At 47.4% G+C, this 23,721-nt stretch overlaps 2 protein-coding genes across 3 annotated transcripts in view; both read left to right on the top strand.

Moving 5' to 3' along the window:
• Positions 1–12,032, top strand: part of SEMA6B (semaphorin 6B) — a 49,147-nt gene extending 37,115 nt beyond the window's left edge. For both annotated transcript variants that reach the window (XM_036741629.1, XM_036741630.1), the window contains 10 exons: positions 116–235; positions 611–699; positions 1,388–1,605; positions 2,016–2,147; positions 3,077–3,226; positions 4,613–4,795; positions 5,012–5,152; positions 5,385–5,462; positions 7,867–7,925; positions 8,415–12,032. In XM_036741629.1, coding sequence (XP_036597524.1) covers positions 116–235; positions 611–699; positions 1,388–1,605; positions 2,016–2,147; positions 3,077–3,226; positions 4,613–4,795; positions 5,012–5,152; positions 5,385–5,462; positions 7,867–7,925; positions 8,415–9,379 — 2,135 coding nt within the window. In that variant the 3' untranslated portion in view covers positions 9,380–12,032. The remainder of the gene's footprint in view (positions 1–115; positions 236–610; positions 700–1,387; positions 1,606–2,015; positions 2,148–3,076; positions 3,227–4,612; positions 4,796–5,011; positions 5,153–5,384; positions 5,463–7,866; positions 7,926–8,414) is intronic.
• A 1,772-nt stretch (positions 12,033–13,804) lies between these two features.
• LRG1 (leucine rich alpha-2-glycoprotein 1) lies at positions 13,805–17,916 on the top strand. Its single transcript, XM_036741028.1, has 2 exons — positions 13,805–13,983; positions 15,402–17,916. Exons 1-2 carry the CDS (start codon positions 13,952–13,954, stop codon positions 16,423–16,425), a joined length of 1,056 nt encoding a protein of 351 aa, XP_036596923.1. The 5' UTR covers positions 13,805–13,951; the 3' UTR covers positions 16,426–17,916.
• Positions 17,917–23,721: the final 5,805 nt, after the last annotated feature.

Here is a 23,721-nt window from a genome sequence, read left to right as displayed (position 1 = left end):
TATATAGCTCATACTGTGGGCCAGGGAAGGGCTCACCCATTGAACAGTTTAGTGAGTGCTTAGAATCTGGATGTCCCTAATCCCACTTCTTTGCCCCTCCCTCATCCCCACCCAGGTGGGATGCTTTTCACAGCGACAGTCACTGACTTCCTGGCCATCGATGCTGTCATCTACCGAAGTCTGGGTGACAGCCCTACACTCCGAACAGTCAAGCATGATTCCAAGTGGTTCAAAGGTGGGAAGACAGGGAGGGGAGGAGGAAAGGCATCTCAGACTCCATCCGCCACCATAATAAGAGTCTTTAGTGATAATAGATAGAAGGCTTATCTCTTCACATGATAGGCCTGGGAGCTAGAGTCTTGGCAGGATGATCTTTGAAGTCCTTTCATTGTAGAATTTGACCCCCTCTCCCCATCCCCATCCCACCCACCTTCACCCCCTACAGAAAAAAATTCCTTTGTCATAATTAAAAGCCCCTTTTTCCTCAGCTGCCTAGTCCAGTTCTCCCATATGTCATAAAAGTTCTCACCCCAAGAAGTGTCTCACCTCAAGGGAAGGGCTAGGTCTTAACCTCTCCTCTCTTCCCTTCATCTCATCCCTTGACCCACAGAGCCTTATTTTGTCCATGCCGTGGAGTGGGGGAGTCATGTGTATTTCTTTTTCCGAGAGATTGCTATGGAGTTCAACTACCTGGAGAAGGTGAGTCCCTGCCTGGGGAAGAGAAGCAAGGGCATAGTGGAACAAACATTCCCCTGAAACAAGCTTTGGGGCCTCCAATGCCTGAGATCTAGCCCATAACAGTTACCAGAGCAAGTCTGTAGTGTGCCCAGCCCAGAGCTAGGCACTGTGGGGGAAGAATAAGGGCCTCCTGCATTCACGCTGGGCCTGTTTTCCAAATAACTTTCACATCTGTTATCTCAATGGACCCTGCCAACAGGCTGGGGAGGCAGGGTGGGGATTATTCACCCCACTTTACAAATAAGGAAATTGAGTCTCCAGAGAGGGAAAGTGACTTGAAAAGACGCATCAGTAGCAGAAATAGGACCAGAACCTAGGTCTCTCTCTTCTGCACTACACTTGTGTGTCTCTCCATTGAAAAAAAAACCACCCCCAAATCCCCAAAGCCTTAGAAGACTCTTAGGAGATATCTGGTCCAATCCATCACTTTACAGATGAGAAAGCCAAGGCTCAGAGAAAGAAGTGACTTGCCTAAGGTCAAACAGTGAGTTAGTGACATTGCCAAGATGTTAACACAATTCCTCTGACTTCAGGTCTGGGTCCTTTATGTAAGACTGCTTTCTCTGACTGATTGCTATCATATGAGAGTTCAAGGCAGGCTAGGTCATGGAATGGATGGGATATGTGACCCACCAGGTCTTCCTCATAGGTTGTGGTATCTCGTGTGGGCCGAGTGTGCAAGAATGATGTGGGTGGCTCCCCTCGAGTACTGGAGAAGCAATGGACGTCCTTCCTGAAGGCCCGACTCAACTGCTCTGTGCCCGGAGACTCCCACTTCTATTTCAACGTCCTCCAGGCTGCCACTGGCATCATCAATTTGGGAGGCCGCTCTGTGATCCTGGCCCTCTTTTCTACCCCCAGCAACAGGTCATTAGAGCAGGGGATGACGCTAGATGGGCCCCAATTCCTAGCCTTGTTAGCTGGGTGTCCTTCAGCTCCAGAGCCTCAAGGCTGAGTGGAGGACTCTGACTTCCCCTCCATGTGTCCTCCCAAACCTCTCTCTGCCCCCACTGAGGCACCCCAGGGCTCACCTCCCTTGAGTGGCTTATTCACCCTGTGCTCCTAGCCCCGACCCTGACTTTACATGTTGTCCCTCCTCTCCTACCTCAGCTTCAACTCTCCACATCCCCAGATCCCCAAGCAGTTAACTCTCAAGTCCTTAAATTCTCTGTGTCCCTAACTCACCACCAGTCCTTAATTCCTCTGTGCCTTGCCCCCAGCTTCCTGTCTGTAACTGTGCTGTGACCTTTCCACCCTCATATCCCTTTCCCCCACAGTATCCCTGGCTCGGCTGTCTGCGCCTTCGACATGGGCCAGGTGGCAGCTGTCTTTGAGGGCCGCTTTCGAGAACAAAAGTCACCAGAGTCCATCTGGACCCCAGTGCCTGAAGAGCTGGTACCCAAGCCTCGGTAAGTGAGTCAATAAGTATTTAAGCACAAACTATGTGCCAGGCACTACGCTAAGTTCTGGGGATACAAAGAAAAGCAAATGACAGTCTCTGCCCTTGAGAAGCATATATTCAAAGGAGGAAAACAACATGCAAACAACATGATACATGGACAACAAAATACATACAGAATCAACTGGAGATAACAGAAGGAAGGTGCTAGAATTAAGGGGGATCAGAAAAGACATCCTACAGAAGGTGGGATTCTAGCTGGGTCTTGGAAGAAGCCAGGGAAGCCAGGAGGTGGCCCTCGCCCCTGCCCCTTAGTGCCAGGAAGCCACAGAAATAGACCAAAGACTTGGCTAGAACTCAGGCCATAGGAGAATCAGAGCTGAAAGTTTCTTTGAGATCATCTAGTTCAGGGGTTCTTAACGTGAGGTCGAGGAATTTTAAAAAAAATTGATAACTATATTTTAATATAATTGGTTTCCTTTGTAATCCTGTGTGTTTTATTTTATCCATTTAAAAGCATTATTCTGTGGTGGCAATAGATAGAGCACCATCCCTGAAATCAGGAGGACCTGAGTTCAAAACTGACCTCAAACACCTGACATTTCCTAGCTGTGTTACTCACTTAACCCCCAATTGCCAGGCGGGGGCGGTGCCGGGGTAGGGGCGGGGTGGGGGAGTGGGGGGGGTGGGGGTGGAAGGAATTTATTCTGAGAAGGGATCCACAGGTTTTAAACAGATGCCTAGAAAGAGCAAGTAACATCTCCAGGGTCACAGGGAGCCAATAAGTTGGCAAAGCCCAGATTGAGCCCATGCTCTCTGACCCCAATCAGTTGTCCTTGACTCCCAGCCCAAGATACCAGGGCTCAGTGGAAGCACTGCATCAGCATCAGCCCTCTGGACTCTGACCAGTCCCTCATCTTCCTCTTCCTCCTCCCTCAGGCCTGGGCTCTGTGCAGCCCCTGGAATGCCCTACAATGCTTCCAGTGCCTTCCCAGATGAGATCCTCAACTTTGTCAAGACCCATCCTCTTATGGATGAGGCTGTCCCTTCTCTGGGCCACGCCCCCTGGATTGTGCGCACCCTTGCTCGGTGAGTGCTTGGGGAAGTAGAGAAAAAAAGGAAGTATGGGGGGTGGGGGAGAAGAAGGGGGCTTCATGATTATGTCCAGGTCATCAGGTATTACTGTGTGTGTGTGTGTGTGTGTGTTCTTCCAAGTTGAGTGTTGGCTGTTACCTTTACTGGTGGTATAGGGGGTGGGGAGGGACAATGGCAGCTCACAGCTGTATTAAGCACCTATGTTCCAGGCACAGTGTTAAGCATTAGGGATACAACTGCAAATAAAAACAAAGACCACCTGTACCCTCAGGGGGCTTACAGTCTAATAATCTAAGACAACACACCAAAGGAAATAGAAAAGCAAGGGGAGGGGATGATGGAGAAGTTCAGAGGTGTAAAGAGCTGGGTGAGAAATGAAGAGGGGAGAGCCAAAGTACAGTGAGAGATTGGAGGGAGGTTCTTATTGAAAAAAAGAAAAAAAGGGTGCGGGGCGGGGGCGGGGGGAGGGGAGGGGGAATTGGCAATGCTAGGAATTCACCAGGACGAGACCAGGAGAGAGGACATTATAGCCATATGGGAATGGTGGGAACCAAGGCAAGGAGTCTGGAAAGCCTAGGTCAGGGTTGGAGACTGAAAGTTTTCCAGTTTTGACTAGAGCAGAGTAATGAGATGAGGCTAGAAAGGTGGGGGGGGGGTGCCTTAAATGTCAGGCGGAAAAGTTTGAACTTTACCTGGTAAGCTCTAAGGAACCACTGAAGATATTTGGACAGAGATGTGAGACCTGAACAGATGAGACATGATTCTGACATAGGTTCTGGATTGGGGGAGGGTGTGTGAAGGTGAGAAGGCCTCTTAGGAAGCCTTTGCATGGCAATGAAGGCCAAGATTGGGATAGGAGCAGAGAGAATAGAAGGGAGTGGGTGGATGCAAGGATTGTCCATAGGTAAAATCAGCAGGACAGATGATTGGGGGTAGAGGAAAAGAAAGAGTCCAAGATGGTTCCAACTTTGGGAATATGGGAGCCTGGGTGAATGTGCTTCCACTAGGAGAAATGCAAAAGCCAGGAGGAGAATTGGGTGGAGGGAGAACAATGAACTTGGTTTTGGGTGTGTATGTGGGTGCTGGTGTGTACATATATTGTGTTGGTATTCAACAATCCACACATTTATCAAGTGCCTAATATGTGCAAAGAAAGGCATTGTGTTATGGTTTATTGGCATATACAGTTATGTCAGTGCACATATATTTCTATGTGGGTGTCCTGGGTAGATGTGAAGGGCAGTGTGGACCTGTGGCAAGGTCCCATGGTCCTGCATGCCCATTAAAGTATGCTTGGCTGAGTAAGGCTGCCCCTTGGTGGGCATGGCCAAAGAGGAAGCCGCCCAAACTCTGACCTTCCTCCCTCTCCCTGGACACTAGGCACCAGCTGACTCGAGTAGCTGTGGACACCAGTGCAGGACCCTGGGGGAACCAGACCGTTGTGTTCCTGGGTTCTGACACCGGCACCGTGCTGAAGTTCCTAATCCGGCCCAGTAGCAGTCTCCGGGGTCCCACTGAGCAGAGCATCTTTCTGGAGGAATTTGAGACCTACCGGCCTGACAGGTGGGGGGCACGCTGGGAGGGGCCTGCTGGGAGGTGGGGGTCTGCTTGAGTTTGCCCCCGATTCTGTGAGCTGTGGCAGCCACCGTCTCCTTAGGAGCTCGCCAGGATTGGCAGGGAGGGCTGCTTATTAGAACAGTCCCAACCCAGCCCAAAGTTCCCCCTTCCCCACTGACTACCTGCCTGGCCCAGAGCCCAGCTGATTCTGTTTCCTACCAGATGTGGGCGTGGCCCTGAGGAGAGCCGGAGGCTTCTGAGCCTGGAGATTGACCCTACAGCGGGTGCCCTGCTGGTGGCCTTCCCTCGGTGTGTGGTCCGTGTACCTGTGGCTCGCTGTCAGCAGCACTCGGGCTGCATGAAGTAAGTTACCATGAGCCTAGGGCTACTCTTTGCGTTTGGGGGAGGCACCACCTCACCATGGGCCTGGAGGTCAGAGTCACCTGGGTCCTCTGGGAGGGAAAGCAGAGATATAAGGGAACTATGGAAAAGCTGGAGGCCTGGGAGACAAGCCCCTGATGCAATGACTGAGGAAGGGAACTTGGATCTCTTACCTCTCGTCCTCTCCCCTGACCCTTTCCTTCCTCTCTTCCAGGAATTGCATTGGCAGTCAGGACCCCTACTGTGGCTGGACACCGGATGGTTCCTGCATCTTCCTGGCCCCAGGCACCAGGTATGGGGTACACTTAGGAAGAGGATGCTTACACCTCTCTGTGCCTCACATGGGACTAATTGGGTCCCAGAACACCCTCAAGACATCCCTAGGGAGAAAAGGGAGATAGAAAAGTTATTTTGTGACCTGAGTGTATGCATCTCTGAGGTTCGGGGCCTGGCACTATGGTCCAGTAGACAAAGTGTGTCAGGGGATCTGGGTTCAAGTTTCTACTCTACCATTGAAGGTAATAAATAACTGCCTTTGCTTATAGTAGGCGTTTAGAGATGGGGATTGAAATTGAATTTAATTTACTCTAGTGGCTTCACGTCACAGATGGGGAAACTAGGCCTCCAAGAGGATAAGTGACTGGCCCAATGGCCCCCAGGTGACAACAAACAGTGACTAAGCTTCTACTGTGTACGGAGCCCTGGGCGAGGAGCCAGGGATGAGATCAGGTTAATGAAGACAGTCCCTGACCTCAAGCAGATTACGGTTTAATAAATGTCAGCATCAGGATTCATAAGGTCGTAAGATTTGGAGCAGAAAAGGAACTCCAGTCTCACCCCCTTATTTGACAGTTGAAGACCCAGGCCCAGGGAATTTGAGTGACTTGCTCCAAGTCACAGAGCCAAGTCAGGAGCCTAACTCAGACCCTCCACCTCCAAGTGGTGGTCCTTTAGCTACCCCTGGCTGCCTTATGTGGATGTGGCATTCCCCCCAGGTTAATTCTCCTCTCCTTGTTGTTCAGTCATTTCAGTCACATCTGACTCTTCCTGACCCCATTTGGGGTTTTCTTGACCAAAGATACTGGAGTGTTTGCCATTTCCTTTTCTGGCTCATGTAACAGATGAGGAAACTGAGGCATAGAGGGTTAAGTGACTTATCCAAGGTCACACAACTAGTAAGTGTCAGAGGCCAGATTTGAACAGATTTGATGAGTCTTCCTGATAGAGCTTGGCACTCTGTCTTCTGTGCCCCCCAACTACACAATTCACCTCTTAAGAGTCCCATTTTTGTCCTTTGTAAGATGGAGGGGACACAACATGATGATTGGGCTCACAGGTTTATTTTGAGGAAAGCACTTTGTAAGTCTTAAAGTATTACTGAAATGGGAATTCTGGGAATCCCAGAAACAGAGATTCCCAAAGAGACAAGCCCAGCAGCTTCTGTCCAGCCTCTGTGGTGGCTGCCCTATGTCCCTGCCTGGGCCCTAACAGTGAAGGACTGGAAAAGCAGACTGATGAATTTGGGATCCAAAGACACAGGTTCAAATCCAGCTTTGCTATTTCTGTAACAACAGCGTTACTTGCAGCTGCTGTGGGGGTGTAAGACCAATAACACCAGCACACAGGACGGCTGCCAGCACAAGTTCTTTGATCTTCTTTTCTAAAGGAAAGCAACTTTAAAGGGGTCAACAATCTTACTTTAATCAAGCATATATATATATACACACATACACATACACATACATACATATAATTCACTTACAGGGGGAAAGTCAGCACCCTGAACTTCAGAGAAAATACAAACAGAAATTACAAGCAGAAATTATATAAACAGAGCAAATACAAACAGCAAAGATCAACAGACAGGGCTTCCAGTTGTCTGACCAAAATCGATACATACATAGCTACTAGAGAGAGAAGCACCAACATCTGGGTTTTCAAAGGGCAGGGGAGGGAGCAGGGCTCCTTAACAGCTACCCAGAGTCTCATCTGGCTACTTCACATGAACACCCTTCCCGCGACTGAGCCCCAAAGCAAAATGCTAATCCTAGAGTATGTATACACTTCTTCAGGGTCGGAGGGCATCACAAACCTCGTGACCCAGGCTTATGTGCCTCAGGTTTCCATATGACTTAAGCAGGTCACATGGGCCTATTAATGGATGGGAAGATCTTCAAATTAAGCAAAAATACATTAGCAATACGACTCCCTAGCCACATGACCTCAGACAAGTCCCTCAGTTTCCCTGGGCTTCAGTTTTCTCATATGTCAAACAAGGAATCTGGGCCAGATGACCTCAGAGGGTCCTTCCGTCTCTAAATCTGTGACCAAATGATAAACTCATTCCAGATGCACGAAGAAAGGGTTGTGAATGAGATGGGGAAGGGACTCTGTAGTATTTGGAACCCTCCCTTTCTCCACCTGTACCCCACAGTACAGCTAGATGGCACTGCAGATAGAGCACTAACCCTGGAGTGTCAAGAGGACCCCCAGTTCAAATCTGGCCTTAGATAAAAGCTGTGTGACCCTGGGCAAGTCAATCATCTGTTTTGCCTCCGTTTCCTCTTCTGTAAAGTGGAGATGATAAGAGCAGCTATCCCCCAGGGTGGTTATAATGACTGTAAAGCGCTCAGCACAAGTGCCTGTCCCATAGTAGGTGTTTTAATAAATAGTCATTTTCTCCTTCTTCCCCACAGGGCTACCTTTGACCAGGATATCTCTGGAGCCAGCACATCTGGCTTAGGGGACTGTACTGGTGAGTACTTGAGGGTTCAGGAGGGGGCCTGACCTAACCCAATCTGGCAACATCTCCTGAGGAGCCTCCCTCCAACTCCCCACCACCCCCACCCTGGCATCTCACCCCACACATATCCAAGCCCTGGTCAAAGATGGGGAGATCCTGGCCTGTTCCCATCATGCTCTGTGCTACCTGTGTCTGACCAAGCCTGTTGGCGCACTGAGGCCCTCAGAGCTAGGAAATGGATATAGAGGGGGACAGGTGCCAAGGGAATGGATGGAGACAAGTTAAGAGACTCTAAGGGCCACAAGTAAGGCAGACTGATGCTAAAACAAGCTAAGACAAGGAAAAGCAGTGGGGTGGGAGCTCCCCTTTTCTCTGTCCCCATCAGCCCCAGTTCAGACCCTGGAATTTCCCTTCTTTGGCCAGAAGGAAGGTAGGAGGGCTGACGCCATCTGCTTGGGGCTTACCCCTCCCACCCCTGCTTGCCTCCCACATCTGTTCCAGGGCTCCTTCGGGAAAGCTTCATGGAGGAGCGGGCTGGCCTCGTGTCTGTGAACTTGCTGGTGACTTCCTCAGTGGCTGCCTTTGTCATTGGGGCTGTGGTCTCAGGCTTCAGTGTCTGCTGGTTCGTGGGGCACCGAGACCGGCGGGAGTTGGCTCGCCGCAAGGACAAGGAGGCGATCCTGGCACACGGTGGGGAGGGCCAGGTGGTGAGCGTGAGCCGCCTGGGTGAGCGGCGTGGGGGGGCCGGGCCCCGGGCCGGGCCCCCTGAGACCCTGCTGGCCCCCCTCATGCAGAATGGCTGGCCCCAAGCAGCCTTGTTGCAGGCTGGCCAGCACGAACTTGCCTCAGGCCTTCTGCCCACCCCTGAGCAGACACCGCTGCAGCAGAAACGCTGCCCCAGCGGACTGCAGCGGCGTGGCTGGGAGCAGAGTCAAGGAGTCCTGCATACTGTGCTCCGGGAGCCCTCTGGAAATGCCCCGTCCCTTGGTGCTGCCTCCTCCTCTTCCTCTTCCATCATCCTGCTGCACCCTGGTGGTGGTGGGCATGGGCCAGACCCAGAGGCAGGTGGCGATGTGCGTTTCCTGCCCTCAGCAATGGCCGGGGGCCGGGACCAAGTGGGTGGGGTGGCCCCCTCCCAAGCCAGGCCAGGCCGGGCCTCTTATGTCGACTTCCCTATCACACCCCATGCCAGCCCTGATAGGCGGCGGGTAGTTTCAGCACCTACGGGCCACCTGGACCCAGCCACTGACAGCCTCTCACGGCCCTGGAGCCCTCCCACAGGGAGCCTAACAAGGAGTGGCCCGGCTGCCCCAGCCCTGCGGCGTACACACACCTTCAACAGTGGCAGTGGCAGCAGTGAAAGTCGCCCAGGGGAGCCCCACCACACCCGACGCCCCCGCCCACTCACAGACTTTGCCCGCTTGCTCCCCTACGGGCCTGAGAGGACTGCACCCCCTGTGCAGTAAAGAGTCGGGGGACACAGCCCATCGATGGCCCCCAGTACCCTCCTGGCCTCCACTTCCCTGGCAAGGGGACCCAGGCACAGTGCCCGCCAGCTCAGGCACAGGAAGAAGCTGGCCAGGCAAAAGATGGCCCCCAGGCCCTCATTAAAGCAACAGCCAGCCCTGGTCCTCTTCAGAGCAGGGTGCTCATGGGGAGTTGGGGTTCCTTCTCACACCGGCCCTCTGCGTCACCCCCAGGGAGCAACACAAGAAGCACAAGAGCGTTGATCCCTTCCCTTGGGGGTTGGAAGAAGCTGTGCTGGTCTGGGGTGGGAAGGATTTGGAGTCAGAGGATTTGGGTTCAAATCCCAGCTCTGCCTCTGACTAGCTTTGTGACTGTGGGCAAGTCATCTAACCTCTTAGGGCCTAAGGGTCCTTGTCTGTAAAATGAGGGACTAGATTGGACTAGATGGTGTCTTCAGGTCCCTTCCAGCTCTAAATCCTATGATCCCTATGACTGGAGACTGGCCTATAATTTCCTATTTGCCATTCTCCTGGTTGTTTTTCTTTTTCTTTTTTTTTTAATGAATTGCACAATCTTGGGCTCAGTGGGACAGGCCAAGGAATTGCCCCCTGCCCAGGGGCCATGGCCTGGACAGAGCCTCCCTTCCCTTGCCCCTGGGTATCCCTCCCCTACCAAATGTTCCCTTTGGCCAGGGGTCCTATGAGTTGGGTGTGCGTGTGTGTGTGTGTATGTGTGTATGTATGTGGGGGTTGGTGGGTAGGTATATGTGTGTGTGAGTGTGTGCATGCCCGTGTCCATTTTGGAGGAAGGGGGCAGTGGGAGAGGGCGTGTCTGTCAACAGGGGCTGCTGCTGGTATGTTGTGATTGTGGGTCTGTGTCAGACGACGGGGCACAGACACAGGTGGGTGGGAGCCATCTGCGCAACTTTTAGCCGGCTTGGGGGCAGAGCCTGAGTAGGCCTGGTAGGTATCTAACAGGAGTCAAGGCTTGACATAGCTCAGACGTGGCAAGGGAGCAGTTCTGAGTTGGGATCCCACCCCCTGAGGGAAGAGGGTGGTGTGTCTGCCAGCTGTGGGAGGAGCTTTGGTCTTCCCCTCTCCCATTCCAGCCCAGCCTCCCCCTTCCTCCCCTCATCCCTCACTCCATGCTCCAAACACTGCAGCCACTGCTGTCTAAAGGGCTTGGTTTGGTGTGGCTCAGGGGAGGGGGTCTGGGGGGTCAGGGCCACTAGCCATGTACCCCTGTAAATAGGGCCCCAGAGTAAGGAGAGGGTCCCCAACACCTCCCATCCTTTCGTGACCTGTGACCTTCCACCTTCGACCTGCAGGTCATGCATGCAACAGCTGTGCTCTGTATTAACTCTGGAATTAGCCCTCTCCTCCTCTCCCCAAATAAAACTCTGTTTACAACACCCACTGCTTGGGCCCTGTCTTTGGCTCTCATCCGCCTGACTAGCTGATGTGGTGGATCCCAGGGCTGTGGGTATGTGGCTGGGGGCCCACACCAGAAAGGAGCTATGAGTTGGAACCCTGGGTTTGGTTCCAGGATTTGCCGTCTGTGTGACCTTGGACTAGTCACTTCTGAGCTTCGGTTTCTTCACCTGTGAAATGGGGATAATAATATTCATGCTACCTACCTCACAGGACAGTTGTATGGAGATCAGTTCAAAGTTGATAAAATGCTATAGAAGTATAAGCTATTTTTATTATCTTACTTAACAGTGGCAGCAACAGGATAAGGAGAGTGGGTGCCCATGCCCTAGGGCACTGCTGCTCAGCCACATATCCTGGGGTAGCTGGAAGGCTGAAGGTATCACGCTCTTCTTCCACCCCTTTGCGAACTTGGAACACAAAGATGAGGGTGGATGGGGCCGGAGCTGGGAGGGACCTTATGTCATAGGATGTTAGAGCTGGGAGGAGCCTTAAAACAGAATGTCAGATCTGAGAGGCATTTAAAACCCTTCCAAACCTGGCTCCCACTCACCTTTCCTCATGGTCCACTCAGACTCGTGTGAGGCTTCCTCACAAACGAAGCTCCATCTCCCCTCTCTGGGCCTTCGTACAGACGGTTCCCCATGCCTGGAATGCCCTCCCTCTTCACTGCAGCCTCTTCAGATCCATTAGATTTCCTTCAAATCTCAGCTCAAATACCACCTTCCTACAGGAGACCATGCTCCTCTCCCGCAGCAGCTAATGCCTCCCCTATCCCCCAAATTACCTTGGGTTTATTTTTATGCATTTCATAGGTTCCATAGATTTAGAGCTGGAAGGAACCTAAGAGGCCAATGGTCCAAACCTCTCATTTTATAGATTAGGAAACCGAGGCCCAGGGAAATGAAATGATCAGTCCAAGGTCACACGTAGTAAACATCAGTGGTGGGATTTGAATCTAGTTTCTCTGACTCCAGAGCCAACATTCTTTTCTTTTTTTTTTTGGTATTGGTCAAAGAAGTTCATCACCAGGACCTTCTTAACACCAATGAAATCATGTCTGGTCAAAACATATTTTGTATATATTTACTTTGTATTTATTTATATGTATATATGTTGTACATGTTGTCTGCTATAGAATGTAAGCTCCTCGAGGGCAGGGACTGTTTCCTTTTTGTCTGCATACAGTAGGCGCTCAATAAACACTGGTTGATTGATTGAACACAGAATGTCAGAGCTGGAAAGGTCCTTGGCACATAGAATACCCTAGCTAGGGGGACCCTGGAACACAGAATGTCAGAGCTAGGGGGACCCTGGAACACGGAATGTCAGAGGTAGGAGGACCTTGGAACACGGACTATCAGAGCTGGAAAGGTCCTTGGTACATAGAATACCCTAGCTCGGGGGACCCTGGAACACAGAACGTCAGAGCTAGAGGGACCTTGGAACACGTGTCAGAGGAGCAACTTTTGAACAAATAATGAAGTTGGAGCTGGAAGGGATCTCCTTAGGCCATCAGCTCCAAGTCCATTTTACAGATGGGGAAATTGAGTCCCAGAAAGAGAAAACCACAAAGTCACAGAGAGATATGACAGGGCTGGGACTGGACTGAAGGTTTTCTGATACTCTTTGAAATACAGTGGGCTACCTGTGTGTCTGTGCCTGTGTCTGTACGTGTGTCTCTAAATGTTTCCATGTCCATGTGGTGTATATGAGATAAAAGAAGGGCGTGGGTCTGATGTTCTGGGAACTGGGCATCATTATCACTGAGCTCATTTGAAGGGAGGGTTGGGCAACCAAGTCATTCCCATGGGACAGTCAGGAAAGAATCGTGACAGAATATGGAAACTAGTCACAAGCTTCCTCCCCCATTCACAGCCTCATTTCCCTGCTGTAAAACAATGTCTTCTTCCCCCTCCTCTTCCTTCTCAACAGTGCATGAGGATCATATAATCACAAAATGGTAAGAGTTGGAAAGGTAGAGGATATTGAGTTCAAACATCATCATTTTACAAATGAAGAAGCAGGCCCAGAGAAGGCAAGTGACTTTCAAGGAGACATAGTGATTCAGTGGTAGAACAAGGACTAGATCTCAGGTATCCTGACTCCTAGGCTGGAGTTCCTTACACTGTGCCTCATTGTCTGAGGCTTAGGCAAGGGAGTGTGTGTGTGTGTGTGTGTGTGTGTGTGTGTGTGTGTGTGAAGTTGGAAGGCAGGGCGCCCAGGTAAGAATGTGGATAAAACGTAGGGTCTTTGGGGACAGAAAAGGGAGGCCCATCTACTTCTCCAAAAATAGAAACCAGGAAGCAGCAATTTCTCTGCTGACAACAGCTCTGGCCCCCATGGCAATGATGAAATCCCATGGGACATTCTCCAAAGTAAAGAACAGAAAAGAACCCTGCACCCGCAGCCTTGACCTAGGGTCCCCTTCTGGTTCCGGTGCTAATTGTGACGTGTAACTTTGCAAGACACTTGCCTCACTGGGCTTCCGTTGCCTCATCTACCAAGAGATGGGTTGGGCAATATTAGCCCTCAGGGCCCCCTCCCCCAGACATTCTTTATTCTAAGTCCTCTCAATACTGACATTCTCTGTTCTAAGGGCTTTCTCCCTCCACCACCACCATCACCACCACCACCACCACTTCCCCATTCTCTGTTCCAAACCCCACCCTCTCCCCCTACCCTCAGCGAGATGTTCTAAGAACCTTACAGGCCCTTACATGTCCGTGTTCTAAGATCCCCATCAGCTAAAGTTCTATGTTCTATGGACTCTTCCAGTGCTAATGTTCTAGGGTCCTCTCCTCCACCACCCTCCACCTCTCTTTCCTGAAATTTTTCCTGAAACTTGGATTCACACCTTTGCAGAGGATAGGAGGAAAGGAACAAGATTTAGGAAAAACTTGATGGTTAGCCCCAAGGTGACACCTATTCTGGAAAGTCTCCTCCCCCTTCTCTTCCCCCAAAGTGGGCAGTGATTTTACAAGCAACCTCAAAGGCCCTGAACAGGAACATGCTAGGTGGGTAGATTCTACAGGAGTGCCCTTCCCTGTCTCCTGCCCCACCTACCTTTGTATAAAGTTTCTACCCCAGGAAGGTTCTGGAAAGAAAAGCTGGTGAGCAGTAGCTGAACAGAAAGACACTATGTTCTCCTATAACTCAGAGCCTGGCCAAAGGTAAGTACACAGGGGCACACACAAGGATAAACATATCTAGCTCACTGACAGACCTATAATGACACAGACAAATACAAAGGCAGAACACAAATACAAAACAGACCTCAGCACAGAGACAGATAGAGGTAGAAATACACATACTCACAAATGTAGAGACAACTAGCGGGTGCATGCGCGCGTGAGCGCACACACACACCAGACACTGAGACAGAAAGCTTGGAATGCGGATGGGGGAGCAAGAGAAGGGGAAGAAGGGAATTTCTGGGTCCTGTTCAGCCTCTTAGGGAGATGGTAAGGGACAGGGCCATTAGTCAGGATACCCAGTGCCAAGTCTAGACCATGTGGCTTAGACGATAACTGGCTAATTAACTTTAAGTCACATTCTCTCTTTGGTCCTCAGTTTCCTCTCCTGTAAAATGAAGGGATTGGATTAGTCTCCTTCAGCACTGATACTGTGAATTCTAAAAGTTCTGAGCAGTTGAGGAGAATAGTGGGAAGGATTCCTGGAGAAAGTGATGCTTCAGGTAGAATATGGCTGGGAAAAAAGGGGAGGGGGGGGAACATTCTGCTGAAAAGGACAGAGTGTGAGCAAAGACACTGAGTCAGTGGTAAAAAGGATGACAGCCTCCTCCAAATCCTGCTGGGGGATGGGGAGAGTGGGGAAGAGAAACACAACCTGGGGTAGAGAGACAATGTGTAACTCTGAACCTGGGAAGGGCCTTTCGGAGGAAGGAGCGCTCTCTCCTGAACAGAATCATTGTTCAAATTCAATATATTCATAGAGTGTCCGAACTGTAAAAAGCTTTACAAAAATACCATGTCACAATTGAACAGAGCCTCAGAACGTTAGAACTTAGAATGTCAGAAGTGGTATCATGTATTGGAACTATCTCTCTTCATTTGGAATCGGAGGACCTCCATTCTAGTGCCCACCTCTGCCGCTAACTGGCTGTTGGTCTTAAGCAAGTCACCACTTCCTGGGTCCTGTTTCCTCAGACAGAAAGGGAGGAGGTTGCTCCAGGGGCTTTCTATGGCCCCTTCTAACACTAAATCCTGTGATCCTTTGGAAGGAACCTTAGAACATACAATGTAAGATGAGGCTGGAAAGGGAGCGTGTTTCCAGGTTGGGGGTGGGGCGGGGCTTGAATGTCAGATTTTTGAACAGAGGAGTCAAAACAAGATCATTTGGGAAGAAGAGAATTGGGGCAGGTGTGAAGGGTTGATTGGAAGGGGAGACCGTGGAGGTGGGGAAAACTATTAGAAATTTACTGCTAAAGTTCCAAGTTACTGCTATAGTTCAAAGAACTATATCTGGTTTACCCCCTTGCCTTATCCCCATCCTGAGGTTCAGAGAACTGAGGTGATTTGGACAACACTGAACTCCATCCAAGTAGTGATTCATCCCTTTGTGTCCACAGACTGGCTGCCTATGGCACGGGTAGTTCTCTAGCCATGCAGCTGCTGCTATTTTTTCTGCTCTTCCCATCTCTTGGACAAGGGGTTCCTCAGTGCCCCAAGGCCTGCAACTGTACCTTGCCAGTCGATGGCACATCAGCCACCTGTGGCCCCCTGGACAGCTTCCCCAAGGGCCTTCCTGTGGATACTATTTATGTCTTTGTAGAATATACCAACCTCTCACAGCTCTCAAGTGATGCCCTCAGGGGCCTCCCTAATCTCAAGGAATTGCACCTCGCTGGCAACAGGATTGTCAATGTGAGCTCTGGGCTCCTGGCACCCACACCCACCCTGACGGTGCTGGACCTGACAGGTAACAGCCTGTCTGAGCTACCCAGTGGACTCTTCAGAAACTCGGCAGCCCTCCGCTCCTTGGTGCTGAAAGGAAACAGACTAGAGACTCTTAAGGTGGACTGGCTGGAGGGACTGGTGGCCTTGAGCTGGCTGGATGTGTCTGCAAACAAGCTCCAGAGGCTGCCCCCAGATCTGCTCCTCAACTTTACCGCCCTACAGACCCTGGACCTATCTAATAACAGGTTGCTGGAGCTGCCCCCCAATCTGCTGAAGGGCCTCCCCCACCTGGAAAGGCTTCACCTGGAGGGCAACCAGCTCCAGACTCTGGCCGAGGTCACCTTTTCTGCTACACCACACCTGTGTTACCTTTTCCTTCAGGGAAACAGGTTAAACAACCTGCCTCTCAGCATCTTCAGCACCCTGGGTGAGCTGGACATGCTTGACCTGTCCAACAACTCACTGGCACAGGTCCCGGATGGGCTGCTGGATAAGGTGGGACCAATGAAGGTTGGATTTGATCTCTCAGAGAATCCTTGGAAATGTGATGAGAAGCTATGTGGTCTCTACCACTGGCTTTTGAAAAACCAGGACAAAATGTTCTTCAAGAATAAGTCCCTCTGTGATAGCCCCAAAGACCAAGCAGGCCAGACACTCCTGGAGGTGGCTAAGAAAAGGGTCTGTCCCAAGCAGTAGGTCCTATGGGACACAACCTTCTCAGCTCTGCCCTATGCACATCCCCCTACATACTCATCAGCCTAAACTCATATCCCAGCCCCAGCCCCAGGCAAAGCTTTGCCAGGTTGTCCACAGCCCCAGAGCCCTTGAACCTGACAGACCCAGAATCCCCATAGTCCAGGCTCCCCTGAACCCAAAGCTTCCACCACCCTCCTCTATCCCGAACTACAAATACTCCATCAATATTGATTGAATGTTTCTCGCCTGGTACTTCAAAGCCTTACCACAATCAGCAGGATTGCCCTCCTCTTCCATTTTAATCGGAGATGTAAGCTCTCGTAGGAAATAAGTCGAATAGGAATCCAAACAGAGATAAAGGGAGATTATTGAGGGATGGTTCTTACTCATTTAGCCATTTGTGTTCTTAAAAAGATGGTGTCCATGGAAACATTTGGCCCAAACATCCTCACTTTTTTTAGGCACTAGGAGTTATGTGGGAGACTTTTGGAGAAGCAGGTTTCTGTGCAAGTAGATTGTGAGCTCCTTGAGAGCAAGGACTGCCTTTTGCCTCTTTTTGTATCCCCAGCACTTAGCTTGATGCCTGGCATATAGTAGGTACTTAATAAATGCTTACTAACTTCCTAAAAAAGGTGTTTCAAAGTAGAGTGGGCCACCTTGAACTTGGGATGTTCCATCATAGGAGACCTAGCAGAAGCTGAATGATCACTTCCCTAATTGGTCTCCTATCTTCTAATCCCTCCCCTCTCCAATCTATCCACCATACACACAGATGCTGAAATCATCTCCTGAAAGTACACTTCTGAGATCGTCACTCTTTTGCTCAAAAGCCTTTGGTGGCTCCCTGTTACTCATACGCTAATATACAATACAGTACCTGGGAGCCTGGCATTTTGAATCCTCCATCCAAGCCACCTTTCTAAGCTGATTTCACATGCCTTAAGGGATTTTCAATTCCAGCCAAGCTGGCATCCTAGCTTTCCTACAAATTTGTATTTTCATCTTCCATTCCTGTGCCTTCACATAGGCTACCCCTGGTCTGGCATGGTCTCCTTCCTCTCCTCCAACTCTTGGAATCTCTAGATTCCTGGGGGCTTAACTGAGGTGTTTCATGTTACTGGTTGTCTTCTATCACCTCAAATTGTCTTGTATTTACTTATCTGTGTACATGTCATGGCCCTCCCCCGCCCAAAATAGAATGCAAGTTTCTTAAGGACAAGAACAATTTTCTTTTTTTTTAATCTTCATAGTGCCAGTACCTAGCACATAGTAGAGTCTTAATAAATGTTTGTTGCATAATTGAATGTTGTAAAAGGGATTCTTCTCATAAGTTGAACCATGAAGTCACTTCTAGCTCTGAGATTCTATGAAAATCAAGATCATTTTCCCCTACTATTTGGCCAGTGGATTTCGGCTGGAATTTGGATCTTGGGGTACATTTAAACTAAATGGAGTTGTGATTTTAAAAAATAAATTGCTCTGACTTATGTAGCCAGTAAATAAATATAAAAAGTTTCTGCACCACTTGGGAGTACCCTTCAACCAACATGTATGTCCCAAACAAGCTTACCCCAGGCTCTACTAACTCTGTGTTTTCAAATCCATTCCAAATTGTAACTCATGAACTCCCACCCATGTGTTTACTTTTGCCAGTCAGAGGAAGCAATTAATTCAACTCAAAGGCATTTGATAAAATAGCAGGGAGAAAAGTAACACTAGACCATTTCCCCCATAAGCCTAGGGCACACTCTTACAAATGCACACAGCATTAGTGAGGCAAATGAACACATACTCATGGAGTGGATGTGACCAGAATGCACATAGGGAGGGGCATCCCCATGGGATGCACATGCCCAGGGCATATGTGGAGAGGGGCAACTCATGCATCTAATACTGTAGGACTATGGGTCCACATAGAGCAATGTCTAGAGAGCAGAGCTTTGAACTCTGCTAAACCTGGGTTAGACGTGGGTTCAAACCCTGCCTCTGACACTGTCTTGGCAGAGGAGGGGAGGCGGGGGGGGGGGGGGAGCCGTCAGGGAGCAATAAAAAATTAACACCCCTTCCAGTGCTTTAAAGAGCATTGAGAAGTGGGAGGTGGGGAAACATTGCAGGGTCAATGATATAATCATACTGCACCTGTTAGCCCTGATTTCCATTCTCCACTGGGGCTCTGTTGGCCATGTTAAACATGGTATGTGTAGACTGACAATCCTTGCTTCCTGCTGGTCTTACATGGCTGATGCTTGATGGTGCTTCACTGGTCTTGTCATATCTACAGGTCACTACCAAGGATAGCTCCTCTGAACAAGAGACTCTGCTTCTAGATTCAGCTGGAGTCCTCAGTCGAGGCACCATCCCTTCCTTCGTTAGAGGAATAGTGGGTTCTACCTCTTCTCTTTTAACTTAAAGTCCAGAGACCTAGCTAGAACACTTTTCAAAAGTGCTACAGCTAGGGGAAAACCCTAAACAACTTTTTCTCCCATGCCTCAACTTTCAGAGCCTTGGCTATAATAGACATTTCCTCTTCAAAAAATATTCTTCATCTCAAGAGTCAAGTTCTTTGGAACACAGAATAGCCTTTAGTTTAAAAAAATGCACACAAACTTTAAGTCAATTTTTAACCTCCACTTCCAGCTCACCATTGACAGAATGTCAGAAATGACACCAATATCAGAAATCTCACTCTGACTTTGGGTTAGAAATTATTTGTTATTCTCTGCTTAATATCTTATTGCTATACCATACCCAATCAATATTAGCTTGGACGATGCCCTCCCAACAAACTGCCAAAGGCTCTTTGGGTCTGAGGTCCTCCAGTTTTCTCAACCATAAGATTCTTTTTCATTTTCCAAGCAAAGAAATGGAAGGAGGAAAGCAGAGAAGAAGCCAAGTGATGCATCAAGATTATTGTCTTCCAATTGCTTACTACATTCCTGATGCATATATGTATATGTGGGTACATATATGTATATATGTATAATCTGTGTGTATACATACAGCCAATAAAATGTCTGAGACTTTCTAACATTCTGACATAGAATGTCAGAGCTTAAATGAACCTTAAGAACCATCTAACCCAACCACATTTAAAAAAAAATTATGGCAGGAAAGATATGATTACATTGACCTGTGATTTTACATTGTTGTGAGGAGCCTCCCAGCAAAGAACTTCCTCTTCCAATGTAGAGAGGAATCTGCTCTTCCACTTTTCATTTTAGATCATTGCCTTCCTTATATGATTTCATTAAGGTGGGGGGAAAAAACCAAGAATTCTATTTAGTTTGATAATGAGTTTTATAGAAAGACAGCCGGACAAATGGATTTAGATTAATTGCAATGACTAGTCTTGGCCTCTGAGAGCAGGAAGTGAAATACACTTCCCTCCTCTCAGTAGAAAAGGAGGGGACTTTAAGATTGAAACATCACTCACATTATTACACACAGTAGTTTTTATAGCACTGAAGAATTGGAAGGGACCTCAGGAGCCACCCAGTCAATCCACATCCGAAAAAGAACTACCTCTAAAGCACACAGGAGGCAAAGCCAAGATGATGGAGTAGAAGGGAACGGTGTGGTTCTGCCACCCTTCACCACTACATGACTCAACCCTGACCACCAGCTACCATATAACTCAGCCTTTGGTCAGGGTCATTCTGATTCAGATCCCTGTGGGAGGGGGCTTCAGTAGATCTCTAGTGGAAGAGCCACAACATAGTCACTCTAAAGAAGAGGGTCTCGGCCCTATCTCCAGAAGAAGAGCAATCTGAAAATCCTGGGCAAAATAAAGGCCCTCCAGGAAGAAAAGGGCTTCAACTCAATCTGATCCATGGAGGAGGGAGAACCTTGATGTGTTGGGGGAAAGGGAAGGGTGAAGGAAAGTACCTCAGTGTGATTCCTAGGGAAGGAGAGATCTCGGACTCCTGGGGCAAAAGAAGAGCTTTATCCCTCAAAGGCCTTTACAGCAGTCCCCGGAGGCTTCCTGATGAAGGAAAGCTCCTTCCTCCAAGGAAAAGCTCTTCTACAGAGCAACAGGGGCCTGGGATTCAGATCCCCTCACAAGGAAAGGGTTTCAGAAAAATCACTTCAGATGCCTTCTCAAGAGATCTGCAACCCTGGCCCAGGCAAGGAGTAAGGCCTCAACACACAAAAAAGGAGGTGGGAAGAGAAAGAGAGAAAGAGAGAGAGAGAGACAGAGAGAGACAGAGACAGAGAGAGACAAAGACAGAGACAGAAAGGCAGACAGACACAGAGAGAGAGAGAGAGAGAGACAGAGAGAGACAGAGAAAGAGAGAGAGAGGCAGAGACAAAGACAGAGAGACAGACAGAGACAGAAAGAGAGCTATTGTGATACCAGGGATTCCCAAGATACAAACTCAAAAAAGAATAACTCCAAAACACTTACAAGTAAAGCCTCAGAGAAAAACACAGTTTTCCCATAAAAGCAATTAGAATTCCTAAAAGAAATAGTTTAAGATGATGTCATAAATGAAATGAATGACTGAGGAAAGAATTGGAAAGGAAATTAAAGCTATGGAGGAGAAACTTAGAAAGAGAATTAACAGCTTAACGTAAGAGGTACAAAATCTTACCCAAATAACACTCTCTAAAAATTAGAATGGATCAAACAGAAGTTTGGAAATAACAAGAAATATTAAAACAAAGTAACAAAAAAAACTTTTAAAAAAGAAGAAGATGTGATGTATGTCATATCAAATACAACTGACCTGGAAAATAAATGAAGGGGAGATAACTTAAAAATCATTGAGCTACCTCAATTGCAAGACTAAAAAAAAGAGGCCGGATACGATAGTTTAAGAAATCACAAAAGAAAATTCCTCAGACACATTGGAAAAAGGTGGCAGAGTGGAAACAGAAAGAAACCACCAATCACTTCCTGAGAGAAATCTTCAAAATGAAAACTCTTAGGAATGCCTTTGCCAAAATTCAGAGCTTCCAAAGTAAAGAAAAAATACTCCAAGAAGCCAGAAATAAAGAATTTAAGTACAAATGAAACAGGATTAGACAAGATTTAGCAGCTACTACTTTAAAGGAGAGGGAATATGGAACTCGATATTCCAAAAGGTAAAACTTATAGGCCTGTAACCAAGAATAACCAAAAATAAGTTGGCTATAGGCCTATAACCAACTTACTTAACAAAAATGAATATAATCCTATTGGGGTGTGGTGGGGGGAATGGATCTTCAGTGAAATAGATTAATTCCCAGGGTTCCTAATGAAAAGACTAGAGCTGAATGGAAACTTTGAAATACAAATATGGACATCAAGAGAAAACATTAAAAGGTAAAAATGAGTGAATAATCATAAAGGACTTTGTAAGGAGGAACTGTTTACACTATAATAAAGAGGAGATGATAGAAGGAGTCAAATGAGGTAGAAGGCCTAGGAGTGGTTTTGGTGTTTTGATGACGTTGCAAGAAGAAAAGAAAGAAGTAGGAAAGACTACATTAGGGGAAAATACAGGAGGAAGGATGGGTGAACTTATCAGGGTACACAAGCAGAAGTCTTTATAAACATTGAGGTGGGGGAAGTGGGCACTATGTGAACCTCACTTTTATCTGAACTTGTTGAAAGTATATGGAACACAGAGTTTGGTGTAGAAATACACTCAATTCAACAGGGAAACAGGAGAGAACAGAAAGAGGGAAGGGAGAGGATGAGAGGGAGGGTAGATTCAGGGAGGAAATAGTCATAAGTAGAACAAACCCTAAGCTTGAAAGGAGGGGAAAAGAGGGAAGAAAAAAATGAGTTAGAATCTGTAATAAAGAGAGCATGGGGAGGAAAGAGAAAGGAAAGTATAAGAGACTTGGATAAAGAGAAATATACAATTAATGAACATTATTGAAAATGTGAATGGCATGAACTATCCATAAAATGTAAAAGGATAGAATAGATTAGAATGAAGAATCCAACAACAGGTTGTTTGCAAGAAACATAACTTAAAGACTCACACAGAGTTAAGATAAGAAGTTTGAGCAAAATCTATTATGCCTCAGCTGAAGTAAAAAAACAGCAAGGATGAAAATCATGATTTCAGGAAAGCAGCAGCCAAAAATAGACTTAATTGAATGAAATAAACAGGGAAACTATGTTTTACTGAAAGGTATATAGACAATGAATTCATTTCAGAATGTAATATGTGCACCAAATGTCATGGCATCTAAATATTTAAAAGAAAAGATAAATAAGTGTATGATTGGCAATACAATAAGTTACAAGGAGAAATAAACAGTAAAAACTATAATGGGGCAGCTAGGTGCCACAGTGGATGGAGCACTGGCCCTGAAGTCAGGAGGACCTGAGTTCAAATCTGGCTTCAGGCACTTGACAGTTACTAGCTGTGTGATCTTAGGCAAGTCCCTTAACCCCAACTGCCTCACCCACCCCACCAAAAAAAGCCACACTATAATAGGAGAAGACTTCAATATACCCCTCTAAGAGCTAGACAAATCTAATCAAAAAACAAACAAGAAAGAAGTTAAGGACATGAATAGAATTTTTGAAAAGTTTGAAATATAGACTGCTGATGATTACTGAATAGGAATACAAAGGAATACACATATGATTAAACTATGCAAGGCACCTTTACAAATATTAATCATGTATTAGGACATTTAAAAAACTCACAAACAAAAGCAGAAAAGCAATAATATTAAAGAGCTCCTTTATTTGCCATAGTACAATAAAATTATATTAAGTAAAAGGCCATTGAAGAATGGATTAAAAAGGAACTGGAGACTAAATAACAAGCCTAAAGAATTGGTGTGTAAAAGAACAAATCATAGAAATGATAGATAATTTCATCAAAGATGATGACAACAAAGAGACAATATACCAAAATTTTGAGGATGTAGTCAAAGTAGTCCTTAGAATAAGATTTATATCTCTAAAGAATTTCATAAACAGAAGATAGAAAGAACAGATTGATGAATTAACTAAAAACTAAAAACCTAGAAAGCCAAACAATTTTCAAATCCCAATTAAACACCAAAATAGAAATTCTGAAAATCAAGGAAGAGACTAATAAAATTGAGATTTAAAAACCATTAATCAATTAAGTCAGTCATTTTTAAGGGGGAAATGCCAAAAGTAGATAAACCATTAATTGATTTGATTTTAAGAAATAAAAGAAGAAAACCAAGTTACCACTATAAAAAATGAAAAAGGAGAATTTACAACAAAGAAAGAAGAAATTGTGGATTTTTTAGAAACTATTTTGCCCAACTATATACTAAGGAAACTGACAACTTAAAGGAAATAGATGAATATTTATG

The sequence above is a fragment of the Trichosurus vulpecula genome, chromosome 1 (assembly GCF_011100635.1).
Source record: "Trichosurus vulpecula isolate mTriVul1 chromosome 1, mTriVul1.pri, whole genome shotgun sequence".
Classification (NCBI taxonomy): domain Eukaryota; kingdom Metazoa; phylum Chordata; class Mammalia; order Diprotodontia; family Phalangeridae; genus Trichosurus; species Trichosurus vulpecula.
This window is presented reverse-complemented; position numbering and strand designations above follow the sequence as displayed.

Bases quoted from the DNA above. Each gene is read 5' to 3' on its own strand.
- LRG1 (XM_036741028.1), top strand. From the start codon at position 13,952: ATGTTCTCCTATAACTCAGAGCCTGGCCAAAG. The intron at 13,984-15,401 runs GTAAGTACACAG...TTGTGTCCACAG, and splicing joins AACTCAGAGCCTGGCCAAAG to ACTGGCTGCCTATGGCACGG.